The sequence below is a fragment of the Vespula pensylvanica genome, chromosome 18 (assembly GCF_014466175.1).
Source record: "Vespula pensylvanica isolate Volc-1 chromosome 18, ASM1446617v1, whole genome shotgun sequence".
NCBI lineage: Eukaryota > Metazoa > Arthropoda > Insecta > Hymenoptera > Vespidae > Vespula > Vespula pensylvanica.
In genome coordinates, this window is record NC_057702.1 from 1,532,096 (window position 1) to 1,547,065 (window position 14,970).

Genomic DNA, 14,970 nt, shown 5'->3' on the forward strand with positions numbered 1-14,970 from the left:
TCTCTCTCTCTCTCTCTCCCTCCCTTTCCTTCGTGGTGCATACAAACGCGACATTAAATTTTCTTTCCGCGCGTCAAACACACGAAGATAGACGATGGAATTCTTAAGTAGACGAGCTGAAGCGAAATAAGTCGTAAAGCATCGAACGAAACTGAGCTTTCACTAAACTATAGGCTACGAGAGAGACAGAGAGAATGAAAGAGCATACATGCGTGTTACTTTCTTTCTCGACGATGCAAATACAACTATGTTGTGTAAAATGATGCCACGGTTAAACGATGGCCGTTTTTTTTGTGCGATATTGAAAGAAAGTAAAAGTTACGAAGACCATTTGCTTTCTGTGAAAGAAGATAAAGAAAGATTAATCACACTTAGCTTGAACATTAATTTATATCAATCTTACATAACAATTTCATTTCTGTGATACTGAGAAAAAAGTTAAAAAAAAAAAAAAAAAAAGAAAGAAAGAAAAGAAAACAAAAAGCATAAATTAAATTGTGGCGAAAGTATGTAAACAAAAAAGAAACTATTAAAATTTTATTTGATTCGATTATTAGATTAACATTCAAGGTCTGTTTTTATCAGCAAAAAATAGATGACAAAAAATAAATTCATCTGTGAGTCGAATCAAGCGAATGAGATTTGTCGAATAAACCACGAATGTATTACCATTAATATTACGAAAATCTTGCAAGCGAATCCTCCAATAACCAACGATAAATCCTATGGATTTCCGGCTTTCATGAGTTTCCATATGTTATTTTTTTTTTGTTAAAACATATCAAATTCTATTTTCGAGGCAATCGTTAATCCATTTAACTACTACCTGATTACATTTTTAATTAAGCAAATGCAATATTAATCATGAAAACAATACCTTACAAAACGATAAATCATTACTACAATTAATTCCAATAATTATAACAATCAATAATAAATTATTTTATATCGATTAATGATATGACAAATATTCATCGATAGTTACCCAATAACATCGAGATTGCTTAGTGACAAAATCGAGTACGATTTAACTCCATGTCACTTTCTCTCATTCGAACCAAACAGAGATGCATCGATTGATCAGAGAAAGCCTCGCGATAATTGACCGCAAACAGGTGAATATGACTTCTTCAAGAAAGAGACAAGATAGAGAATAGTCAATGAAATCTGTACACATTTTCTCACCTTTCCATAGCTGACGAAAGATATATCAATATTTTCATTTTATCGCAACAAAAATTTCTCAATCTTAATAAAAGAAGATCCTTTTCATTTTCTATCTAAATTATTTTAGAAGATGGACGAAATCGATTTTAAAATCTTGTCAATCCTTCGTACATGACTATTGTACAAAAAAATATAATCGAAAAAAATTAAAGAAATGATTTTTAAGAAGGTTGCGATTAAAGCATCGAACTTAGCCGTAGGCGAAATTTCGTAATCGTTGCAGAGGGTGTAAACAGTAACGAGCGTATGTGTGTATATGTGTGTATATGCGATATGAGAGAAAGAGAGAAAAAGAGAGCAAGAGAGAGAGAGAGAGAGAGAGAGAGAGAGAGAGAGAGAGAGAAAGAGAAAGAAAACAGCAGCCACCCTTGACTGATTCGCAAGGTGGCCCTGAAGGGTGGCTCGTAGGCGTGGCAAGTAAGGGTGGAAGGCGTGGTTAGCCTTGATCAATAAAACCACCCCCGCGGAGAGGGCTTCCGCGTGCAATGTCCCTCTGTGTTTTCGGAAGGGTGAGTTGAACTGAAATGTGTACACGTGTGTGTGTGTGTGTGGGCGCGTATGTGTGTGAGTGAGTGAGTGAGAGAGAGAGAAAGTGCATAGACTTTGCCAAACCACATCGATCCCTCAACCTCCCCTTTTCTTCTCCTATTCACCCTCTCACCCTCTTTCTCACTCTTGACGATCGTCGAAGGTACCGCCATGCCGTCCTCCGTCCTGGAATTACAGAAGAAACTTCATTCTGAGCACGAAGCCACGTGAACTCTCGCACGCAATTTTCCCTCGCAGAGAAACGGTGAAAGCATTTGCTCTCTTACTCTTGAACATCAGAGTTCGTCTCTCGTCTGTCTTTTTCTTTCTCACCCTTTGTCTGTTCATCTGTCTCTCTCTCTCTCTCTCTCTCTCTCTCTCTCTCTTTTTACTTTCAAGATATGATATAAATATATAACCGCGATCACATTATATTTTTATAAATAATCCGTCTCACCCTCTGTCTCCGTCTGTCTCTTTCTCTTTTTTTTTATTTTCAAAATATATACTCATGTGACTGATCTCGTTATATATTTATATAAGTGAAATATATAACTCTTTTCTCTCTCTCTCTCTCTCAATTTTTATTATCCTTTTTTTATTTTGCTTCCACGAATTTTAAAAAATAAATTACATTCCATTAGTTCTTAAATTTGATTTATTAATCAGAATTTAGAATTTCGTTTTTATTTCAAAAGAAAAAAAAAAGAAAGAAAAGGAGAGAAATTCGTTCTCTCACAATCGTAAGAACGAGGAGAGCAAGATCCTCGATCGCAAAATGTACTTTCGATGCATCGAGATTACGAAAATAACTCTTCGAAACAAATAGCATAGCTTTCGTTCATGTTGCCCAGTCTATCACGCTTCATTAAATCGCGGAATCTTTAGTCATTCTTACGTAATACGACTTGGAAGTCTCTTAGGAGATGTACAGCTAATGATTCATTCTGTCGATGCACTTTCTACTTCCTTTTCTGACCAATTGTTTACGGTCTATTAGCTACGACTGTGTTAATTGTCAATTAAAAAATAAAATTAAAAAATACAATTAAAGGAAAAAAAGAGATCACACATTTTCTATACTTTGATTAAATCGTTAATTAACGTGTAAATATAAATACATGGAAAATACGAGGCAGTATTTATGCATAAAAGTGCATAATATATAACAATATTTATTCATATGCGTATAATAGAGAATATGAATATAATATTTAAATTAAAGATGTAATTACAAAAAAAAGAATAAATATATACGAAAGACTAAAATGAAAAAGTATAGTATAGTGAAATTTCTCGACAAAAAAGATATTTATTTAATCCTCTTAAAATTTTGTTCCTTCCGATTTTTTGTTTGTTTTATAAGTTTTCAACATCTCACAAAGATTTATAACGCGTGTATGTATAAGAACGAATTGACGACCGTGGCCTGTATGAAATCGATCAGCGACGGCCTTAAAACAACAACACGTGTATGTGATATGAATATACCTGTCTGCTAAAAGTATATAAGTAATAAATACGTATACATAGATACGAGTATCGCGAGAAGCTGTTAAAACTCGATCGATGTAAAAATGTATAAAGATAGCTATGTGCTAGTATGCTAATATGTAATCATACTTAAAAAAGTCTATGATGAAAAAGTTCGACTTGGAAATAATAAGTTTTGTCTTGTCTCACACAGCAAGTCAAAGTTCATTCTTGTACAGCGATCATTCGCTGTGAATATGTTACTTCAACCCGGAACTCTTTCCTTCCTAAACACTCTCGGCACACTGCGTTTGTGTGTACTTTGCTGGAATATTTAAAGAGTTACGGAAATTTTCGTCATTAATTTTCTATTCATTTGTTGTACATATAACGAAATACCAGAAGGAACTTTCTAACTCGTAAAAATGATATCAAAAACTTCCAAAATAATTTCAATTATTTCTTTTCAACGATCTCTTTTTTTCTCCTGAAAGTACGGCTAATATTCGCGAAATTCATAGAGTATAGATATAATTCGCATTACAGTCGACATTTATTTTGACCCTGACCTATGCTATTTTAAAAGGCACATCTACGAACATCGTGTCAGGCTACTTTGTCGACCATTAGACCAGTCGAATCGAGCTTAGTACCGCTCGAAATCGTTTACGTTGATTATGGTGACGATCTTCTCAAATTATCCATTAGTCTAAATTTCATCGTTTTTTTACGATGTAAAAAAAATGAAGGATGAAGAGAGAAAGAGAAAGGGAAGAAAATAAGTCACGCTTGACAACGACGTAATTGCATGAGATAACTTAATTAAGGAGATCTCTTAGTCAGACAACATCCTTAGCAAATAAATGAGAGAAAGAAAGAAAGAAAGAAAGAAAGAGAGAAAGAGAAATGAAGAGAAAGATAATCTAACAATGGCGAATTAAAGAAAGAGAAAGAGAAAATAAAAGTAAAGATTCTCCTTAGGCAAATTAAAATCGTACCCATTTCAAATACAACACTGCGATATTATTTTCTATACGATCACTTTAAAGTTATTAAAAAAAAAAAAAAAAAAAAAAAAAGAAAAAAAAAATAGGTAAAGAGAACAAATATAAAAGCCATTTCTATCTTTGAAATAATAAGATCTGATGGGAAGAAAAACTTTGCGAATGTCAAAAGTATTAACAGAAAGCAAGAGAACAAGAGAGGGAGAGAGAGAGAGAGAGAGAGTGGGCGGAGGGAAGGAAGTAGAAAGATGAAAGAAAAATAGAAAGGGTCGTAGAAAGAGAAAGAGAAAGAGACAGAGAGAGAGAGAGAGAGAAACAAGGGAAAACTCTTTAATGCATACCTGCCAGAGGCAGAAGAGAGAATGTGTTCCCTCCCACGAAAGTAAAATAAATTATTGTGAGCGGAGGTAGTCCTTCGTGGAATAGTACGTGGGGTGTTAGCAACCCCCTCTTCGAGTGTACTCCTTTACTATCCCCACTCTTCAAGTATTGTTAGAATCCTCGTCCCCACCAGCAAAAGCAAAAGCAAGAGCGACAGCAACAGCAACACAGCAACAGCAATAGCAGCAAGCAAGCAGGAGGATCGTCGATTCTCCAGCACCTCCGTCGTCATTCGTACGACGGCGTACCTAATATAATATTCTAGGCAATTACAGTGTTTGCGGATCAAACACAGAGGGACCGGTTTCATCCCCTCCGTTCGACAAAAGTCTTCAACCCCTGCGATTCAGAGGCTCCCGGTATGCTGAGAATCGTGCGGGTGGTGGCGATGTTCGAGGGTCGCCAGAAATAGTCCCTCTTGCTTGCTTGCTCGCTCTCTTTTACCATCTCTCTTTCTCTCTGTCTGTTTATCCGTGTCTTTCTCCCTCTCTCTTCCCGTCTACTCTATTTCCATTTATTCTCTCCTGCCGTTTAACAATGTCATTTCGTTCGATGTTCAGTGAAAAAGAGAATTTTTAATAACGAAAAAAGAAAGAAAATGAAAATAAAGAATGATCTCTGTCATGAATTGGACAGGATGACGACATTGAGGTGAGAACTATCCTTCGTTTTTTCCTATGTCTGTAGAGGCATCGTTTCATTCTATCGAGAAAAAGAAGTCGACCTCGGCTTCAAAAATCGATTCTTCAAACGAATCCGTCTTCTTAATTTTTAGAAAAGAAGAAGGAAAAAATAGAAGTCTAGTCAATATACGTTTATCTTTGTAGATTACAAAGCGTCTTTCTCCTAGTACGTTCGCGGCCTCTTAAATCCCAATATAGTCGCTTGGAAAGTCGTTTCGCCTGCGCCATTTAAATCGGACAATTTACAAGTCAAATACATAGAGAGAACACTACCACTATCACCATCATTCGCTATTCTCAAACGGAAATTACACTTTACAGTAGGATCGTCCTTTCGAAAGTTTCTCTCTCTCTCTCTCTCTCTCTCTTTCACTCTTTTGCTACGTGCAAGAAAACAGAAAGAACGAGAAGAAGTACAGAATCGATTCTACAATTGTTGTCTTTCGACAATCGAAATAAAACAAAACAAAAAAAAAATGAAATAAAATAGAATTGTTAGCTCCAAAAGGAACAAGACAAAAGCGAAAGAGAATAACAAACTTGTTGCAAAATGATTCCAGAGTCATCTTTCCCATGTGTAATTTTCTTTCTTTATTATCCACATGTCCTCTCTTCTCTTTCTTCTCGCCACAGTTTGTTGTTTGTGTTGCCTTTTTTCGACTGTTTCGTACAAAGAGATGCGCGTGGTGGACGCACGTTCCGCTTTTTAATTGCGTCTCTAGTCGACGCAGACTAGGTTGTTGCGAGAGATTTATAGTCTAACGGAGGAGGTTACAATGTGGATGATGGTTGTGCTCGCTCGTTCGAACCAAGTCTTACTTCACTCGGTTCCCATAAGTGTTTTCTTTCTCTCTCTCCTTCTTTTTCTCGTTTATTCGTCAGAAGGAACAAGTGAAACGGACAAACGATCCGCATCGTCTTCCTCGAAAATGTTAGGATGTGTCAGTGTCCTTGTTATCGTCTGACGTGATATATCTTAAGTCTTGAAAAAGACCCGGATAGATAAGACATTTTTTTTTACTTCATTATTCTCCAATCGACTTTTTTCATCTAATTTAATGCATCGTTACATCACTTGGTTACTTTCACTTAATTTGATTTTACGATAATAATTGTTACATCTCCTATAAACAATGTAATTCGAAGCAATGTAAAATTTGTTATTTAGACACGTTTAATAAATAAAAGAAAAATATTATTTTATACTCGGGATTATCTTATCCACCTTTATAAGACATAAAACAACGCAAAAAGAAAATGTATACACACGCCTGAAATCTCCTGTCGTCGAGAACGTGCTTGCAAGCCGTCCGTCCGATCGTCGAAAGACCGCTTATACTAATACCTTTATCACTCTTGGCAACTTATAAACACGTTCTTTTAATCTTCTCACCCGGGTTTTCACACTCGCGAAAATCTGTTTATTATTCTAACTACGTTATTTCATAAACCGTTATCTAAATATGTAATAAACATTATGAGTCGCGAAATGAAATATTACGAGTTATCCGTTCTTCTTACGCTTTCTGATTAAATAAGACACGATGATTTGATGATCACAAGAAAAAAATCAGCAAGACGAAAAGAAATAAAATTCGCTTTGTTAAAGTTATCTGATACATAAACGATTAAAGATAAGATCGATCAAATGACTGATTACTAATGATCAAATAGCTATAAAATTAATAACTTTGAGAAATCAGTTTTAATATCGTCGTCTTTTTTTTCCTTAACTTGTCAAAGTTAAATGATAAAATGGGATAAAATGGGGCTATTTTCTCACCCTGCGATTTTCTCAGAGCTAACGATATTTCGCGCGAGATTTGTCGAAATCCTACAAAGATATCCGGTGAATTCGATCGTACGGAAGCGAATTACACGGATCGCTCGTTTGATATTCCGGTCTTTTCTCTTCAAAACATCCCTTTTCTCGCCCTTAAAAATTTTCTGCTTCCTGTTCATCTTTTCTTTTTTATTTTATTTTATTTTTTTTTTTTTTGAATTAATATGACCTAGTAAAATACTACGCTTACGTATTTATATAACTGCGTAAGTAATTACGTACCACTGGACAATAATTAAATTATCCAATTGTTGAACTTTAATATGATGCAATATTTTTTTAATTGGACGTATATGAACGTTAATTGGACGAGTATGAAATTTATTCTTACAATAATTACCCTGGTTAGTAATAATAATGATGATGATAATAATTTTCTTTGATTTTTCAACTACTTATTTATATCAAAATTATTAGAAATGATAGCCTCATATATATATATATATATATATATATATATATATACATATATACACACACACACACACATATATATACATATTAAAAAAAAAATTTCATAAAATCTTAATTACTAAAACAAAACGGACTAATATGTTTTCCGATTTGACCTTTCAAATATTGCACGAATATTTCCATTAACTTGAGTATACTTGACCACTCTACTGTATCCTGTATACGAGAATCGTGAATTTAAATAATATTACGAAACGAATGACGAGAGAGAAAGAAAACGAAAGAGAGAGTGGGAGTGAGAGTGAGAGTGGGAGTAAGGGAAAGAAGGAAGAAAGGGGGATTTTATTTCGACGTATCATTTTAATAACTTTCGAAATAAACGTAGAGAAAAAGGTCGAGATAATATTCATCGACGTTACCAAATAACATTTGCGATATTCCCACGTGTACTTCAAACAATACTCGAGATAAAGAGAAAAAATACAAGTATAGAAAAATGTTTTCTTCAAATTCCTATGGTGTTTTATCAATTAGCACGTACTCTGAGAAACTGATATGTTAATCAAATAAAAGCGAAGTTTATCGTCGCATCGTCTTTCTCTCTCTCTTTCTTCCTCGTTAATTATCTACGTATACGATTATGTAGATAAATTAGAAAATGTCTATGTTATTTCGCTAATTCTGATAACGACAAATTTTAATGATCATTACACATATATATGGTCAAATGCATCGTATATTTTCTATACAATGTGCTTCCGTTTTCTCTTCTCTCTCTTTCCTATATGTAAACAGAAAGTTTATGGAGCGAAAGAAAACTAGAAAGAAAAAAAGACGAAGAAAAAAAATAAAAAATAAAATAAAATAAAATAAAATAAAATAAAATAAAATAAAAAGCTGTATGGCACGATGTTTGTAACGTTTATAGGCGCTCCCACCTTTAACGACTAAAGAGAAGAGATAAATAGAAGATAAACAAATGACGTATAGCTTGCAAAATATAATATATATTTTACTCTTCCTCCTTTCATCACGATGTATATAAGTATATATTTATCTATGCATATATATATATATATATATATATATATATATATATATGCACACACACACGTATTAATAATGTTGAAGACTAATCGAGTCTTTGATTTATTCTAACTCAATATCGGAGACTTGACTAGGCTTAACTCATAATCTCTTCCTTTATAAGATAAAAACGATGAAAATAAATCTTAAGAAAGTAGGCTAATCTTACTTAATAACTCTTTTATATTTATAGCCTTGATCCTGCGATCAAAATTAATCAATTTTACGTATTTCTAATTTGTACATTTAAAAGAGTGTTGTTAATAGAAAATAATGTATTCATGATTACAAAAAAAATAGAAAACATATGTATATTTCGTTTCCTTTCCGTCGCGGAAAGACTTCAATGAAAGCTTGCTCCGATATCGAGCTTTCTTTCTTTACTGGAAACTTCAACGATGTTTCTGTTATATAAAATATAGATCTACATACGGACATGCATGTATATGTATAAAACAATTTTAAATAATATAATGGTAGAATTTTAACGAAAATTTCTATTGAACGAACATAGTTTCTGAGTGAAAAAGAGATGAAAGAATCTATCCGATTAAACAATGTTCAACTTTTACAAGTCGATGTGGAGAGAAGCGAAGCGTGTATTTTTAATCTCTTCCGTCCGTCGAGAGAGAGAGAGAGAGAGAGGAAAAGAGAGAGAGAAGATATATATAGCTTAGAGAAGGAACGATATTTTTCATTATTTCTCTCTACTTACTTTCGGATCTTTCCTTCCTTTCCGAATAAAATGGCAAAAAACGAAATGAAAAAAAAAAAAAAATATGTTGGACGATATAAACGATGTCCCATCTACGAAATGATCCTGTCAAAATAACAAGATTTTGGAAATATTCGAGATACGACTTAAATTAGTTTATCCGATTGATTTTGTCGATTTCGTTTAGTAGCGCGAGGTCGTTACGCAATCTCGATCACCCCGACTGTTCACCTCCACCATCTACCAATTTGATCATGGTGATTCTCAACTACCCTTAAGTAAACGTATGTTAAATACTACATCGAACTCTATATATTTATGTTTATCAACTATATTATAAATTTTGTGTATCTGTATGTTGCTTAAAATAAACTAGAAAGATGATAAAAACGTGTGTATTTTTTTCCCTTAAATATTCCTTAAAAAAAAGAAAAAGAAAAAAAAGAAAAAAAACGGAAAACAGTATTATCCTCGTCGTCGATGTATTCAAAAAGCTATTGTCCTCTTAAAAAAAAAATAAATAAAATAAAATAAAATAAAATAAAATAAAACATTACAATCACATTAAAAAACCAGAAGAAAAATCGAAGGAAGCCACTGTCCGTACGGAGAACCCCTTTTGCTTGAGACCGGGAGAGAAAGAGAAATAGATATAATATACCTTTAGAGAAGAGAGAGAAAGAGAGAGGGAGAGGGAGAGGCAGAGGGTGAAGGAGAGGGAAAGGGAGAGGGAGAGGGAGAGAGAGAGAGAGAGAGAGAGAGAAAGAGCTAGTGGTGATACAGGTGAAGTCCATATCGACCTGGCGCCAGAAATACCGCGCAGCATCGACCGACGTCGTCATACCTGGTGCCAACCTCTCTCGCCCCCTCATAACCCCTCTGTCTCTCTCTCTCGCCCCCTCATAACCCCTCTGTCTCTCTCTCTTTCTCTCTCTCTTTCTCTCTCTCTCTCTCTCTCTCTCTCTCTCTCTCTCTCTCTCTCTCTCTCTCTCTTTTCATCCCTCTGGTTCCCTCGATAGATCGGCAAGCACGAACGAAGCACGACGAACGGTAGCGGAGTGTAGAGAGGAATCCTCGTCGATGGTGGAGGGTTTGGGGGCTGACACACGACCATGGTAGCACCAATCCCTGAATTCTAGTGTTGGCGACTGCGCCTTGGATAGAAGCTCTTCCACTCAAGCTCCGCTAGGTATGGAAACGAACAGAGGGTGCCGCATTCTCAGTGGCGGGGAGAACCTCCAGGACAGACGTTGAAAGCTACCCCGAAGGAGAGACACGCCGAGACTACCCAGCCATCAGGAGCTCTTCGATATTAGTAAGTTCAACTTCAAGTCTATCTTTTTATCTTCTTTTATCTTTTTTCTTTTCTTCTTATATATTTCAATATCTTTGCACGAATTTGCAAGAATTTAGAAATATTTCGATAAGGATTTTTCAAGAAAATATATTTAATACGTTTTTTATTCTATTTAGGCTCGGTTGTCGATTCGACTGAAAAGGTGGAGGGCCCGAGGACGCGAGGAGCCAAGGAGTCCTCTGTGAATGACTCGACGGAGGAAAACCGATCGGACGTCGCCGCGACTCTGAGTGGTTTATTCGCCGGACTTCCAACCTTAGCGGGTCCCCAACGACTCGCCAATTCCCTCAGGCAGAGATTTGCTAACAATTCTGGTAAGTCAACTACTTTTGATTTTCTTATCCCTTTTTCTTTCTTTCTTTCTTTCTTTCTTTCTTTCTTTCTTTCTTCCTTCCTTCCTTCCTTCCTTCCTTCCTTCCTTCCTTCGTCAACTACCTTTCGCTATACTTAGTGACACGGAGGCTTAAAGCAACATCAACCCCTTTCTCGTTACAATTATCCTTCGTAATTAATAAACGAGGGTCTCCGCCAACAATAATTCGTGGGGTTTAAGCTGATCTTCTCGATTCAAGCTGAACCTCGATCAATATATATATATGTAACTTCGGCTTTCAGAACATAGTCTTGCTACGCATAACACAATCGATACTTCAGTAATGTATTATATTTCTTCATGAAGATCTTCATCCTGTTCAATTGATTTTCCGTGAAAGACTGATCGAGTAATTAACAGAGACCCTTCTGACAAAGCGCACGGTCGACCCCGTTTTCAGCCACGACTCCTGTGTTTTTATCTTCGGTAACCCGATACCAAAAAGAGACTGAGAGAGTGAAAGAAAGAGAGAGAGAAAGAGAGAGAGTGACAGAGAGAGAGAGAGAGAGAGAGAGAGAGAGAGAGAGAGTGACAGAGAGTGACAGAGAGAGAGAGAGAGAGAGAGAGAAAGAGAAAGAAAGTTGATCATAGCGCGACGCCATGTCGAGGGGAGCCTCCACCCGGGGTGTCGTGTTAACTCTTACTATGAACCCTTGGAGAAGTGCGTGTGTAAATCAGCCGAAAGCTTTGCTTCGAGGGTTCTTTCGTGTCTTCTTATAATGATGACGAGGATCTCGCGTAACGTCGGGTCGGGTGAGCCGAAACGAAAGAAAGACAGAGAAAGAGAGAGAGAGAGAGAAAAAGAGAAGAATCGTTTTATGCGCTGACCAGGCCGGGTCAGGGCTCCCCTTTTTTCTTGCTAGCTATCGCGTGTCGCTAAATCCTAGCTTATGCCAAAACGAAGCTCGAGGAAACGACAAGGAAAAACAAAAATGTGATGCAAGTGGAAAGAAAGACAAGCGAGAGAATAATCTGTTCAACATGTATCGAAATATCAACATATATCAGGATTTCGCGGCATTTAATCGTATCAACTCGGTGATCTGTTGTAGGTTACCCCCGGTCCGATCTGATCCGCATCGTCCCAATCGCGACGATCTCCTCGTCACGCTCGCTCGCAAGGTCGCACAAGCTGATCGCGATTAGTTCCTCTCGTTAGTTCTACTATCATCGCTAAGGTCCGCTGGAGAATTCTGGATTCTGCTCGTTCCGGCAAATCAGCTACACGATGACGACGCTACCGATAATCAACATGGAGATTGGCGAGCTAAAAGAGATCGTTTGGACGAGGCTGAAAGAGCCACAAAATCAACGTAAGCTCGTCCTGGTAATCGTATCGGTGGCGTTACTACTCGACAACATGCTGTATATGGTGATCGTACCGATAATTCCGCATTATTTAAAATACGTCAATTCGTATGGGGAAGAAGGCGAAGAAGGCAATGAAACCATTCCGGTGTCTCATCATGGACAAGACTCGGCAACGGGAGTGCTGTTCGCGTCTAAAGCGATCGTACAGCTGATGGTGAATCCGTTTTCGGGTGCGCTAATCGATAAAATCGGTTACGATATTCCAATGATGATAGGCTTGTGCATCATGTTCCTATCGACGGCCGTATTCGCTTGCGGCAGGAGCTATGGTGTATTGTTCTTTGCTAGAAGTCTTCAAGGAGTGGGTTCGGCTTTCGCGGACACTTCCGGTCTTGCTATGATAGCCGATCGATTCACCGAAGAATCGGAACGTTCGAAGGCTCTTGGAATAGCTTTGGCTTTCATAAGTTTCGGCTGCTTGGTAGCTCCGCCATTTGGTGGTGCTTTGTATCAGTTCGCTGGTAAGGAGATGCCGTTCTTGATATTGGCTTTCGTCAGCTTGGCCGACGGTTTTATGTTACTGCTAGTAATGAAACCTATGAAGGAACAATTTAAGGCAAGACATCGCGAACACGCGCCGACGATACCAATCTGGCGACTTTTAATGGATCCCTATATCGCTGTATGTGCTGGTGCTCTCATGATGTCGAACGTAGCGTTGGCTTTCCTGGAACCAACCATTTCACTTTGGATGGAAGATCACAATATAACTCACGATTATTGGAAGATGGGTATGATCTGGCTACCAGCATTTTTCCCTCACGTTTTCGGCGTCGTTATCACCGTCAAAATGGCGAAACAGTATCCTCAACATACGTGGTTAATGGCAGCCGGCGGTCTTGCTCTGGAAGGTCTCTGCTGCTTCATCATTCCATTCTCGACCTCGTACAAGGCCTTGATGATCCCAATTTGTGGAATTTGCTTTGGCATTGCTCTTATCGACACAGCTCTCCTACCGACGCTTGGATATCTCGTGGATGTCAGATACGTGTCGGTTTACGGCAGTATCTATGCCATTGCAGACATTTCCTACAGCCTTGCGTATGCAATCGGTCCTATAATAGCAGGTGGTGTCGTTGAAGCGATCGGATTTACGGCTCTTAACATTGGCATAGCCTTTTCAAATCTTCTTTATGCACCTGTTCTTTATTATCTCCGACATATTTACGATTTCAAGCCCTTCCAAGACGAAGCTGACGTATTGATGCAGGATTCACCCGACAAAGAATATCAAACTTATGTACTTCAAGAGCAAAGGCCGATATCCGGTGAACTTGGTAATCATTTGAATCAAACTCGAATGGAAACGAACGTCGATCAAAATTATGATCCAAATTATCAAACTATGCAGAGTTCGGGATACGATCAAAGTGGATACGGTCAAAACGTCGGAGCTCCTGCTTACAATCAAGCTAGTAGTTACGAGCAACAAGCTTCTACCTACGACCAACAACAACAAGGACCTTTAAATTATGCTCAACCAATCGGTTACGTACAACAACCGCAACAACAACTACCGCAACAACAACCTTATGCGCAACAGGAGATGCCGGAGCAACGGGGATCGCAAATGGATGTGAATCCATTCAGAAGGGCTCATCCCGATGTAGTCGAACAGCAAAGACCAGCCGGTGATAGCAATCCTTTTAGGCAAGGATTGTATTAGTCATCCTTCAACGGTAAAAAAGAGAGAGGAGTATGTTCGGGATAACTTATGATCCTGATCGGCGTCGAGTGTTCGAGACTAGTCTTCGAAAGATAGGCTTCCAGTTATGAGCAAAGAAGAAAATGATGTCTCATAAAGCATGATAGGACATCTCTTCATTTTGTAATCAGTTCAAATCCCATTGGTATACCTTACGCGTTTTTTCGATTTTCAGTGCTTCATACATATATATTCTACGATAAAAAAAAAAAAATGATAACACACAACGAATCTCTCAACGTTATCATATAACCGATCTAATATCGTTATAATAATCCGTTGCTTCAATATTCCGCAGCAGAGAAGAAAATTAATAATCAGGCCAGTGCGATCATACACGTTACATCTACAATTTGCTTGTTTAATGAATTCAATATAAATCTACTTGCTAAAAAATACCGTTGGCCTGAAATACATACATCCGAAGAAGGATTGATTAATCACGGAATATACTGCTAAAAAATATCAGAACAAGGGAGAGAAAGACGAGTGAAAGAAAGAGAGAAAAGAGAGAGAAAGAGAGAGAGAGAGAGAGAGAAAAAAATCAGGAACTAGTGTTTTACATTTTCGAGTTTCAGCTTTAAAATATGCAATTAATAGAATACGAAAGAGGCGAGATTAACGTTCCTTTGAGTGTAATTTAATGAATTATACAACTACCATCAGGGAACCGTTAGTTATGAAGGATGGGCGAAACGATTATGGTTAGAAGAATCGCTTGAAGAAAAGATGGTGCTAAGAGAGAAAGAGAGAAAGAGAGAATACGTGAGAATGAACGAAAGAAAGGAAGAGAGAGAGAGAGAGAGAGAG

At 37.2% G+C, this 14,970-nt stretch overlaps 2 protein-coding genes across 3 annotated transcripts in view; both read left to right on the plus strand.

Moving 5' to 3' along the window:
- The first annotated feature begins 10,590 nt into the window (after positions 1-10,590).
- The window catches only part of LOC122635523 (choline O-acetyltransferase), a 56,367-nt gene continuing 51,987 nt past the window's right edge, over positions 10,591-14,970 (plus strand). For both annotated transcript variants that reach the window (XM_043825836.1, XM_043825838.1), the window contains exons 1-2: positions 10,591-10,669; positions 10,828-11,025. The gene's annotated coding sequence lies outside the window, so the exon portion shown is untranslated. The remainder of the gene's footprint in view (positions 10,670-10,827; positions 11,026-14,970) is intronic.
- On the plus strand, positions 12,182-14,654 carry LOC122635525 (vesicular acetylcholine transporter). Its single transcript, XM_043825840.1, has one exon. It carries the CDS (start codon positions 12,313-12,315, stop codon positions 14,119-14,121), a length of 1,809 nt encoding a protein of 602 aa, XP_043681775.1. The 5' UTR covers positions 12,182-12,312; the 3' UTR covers positions 14,122-14,654.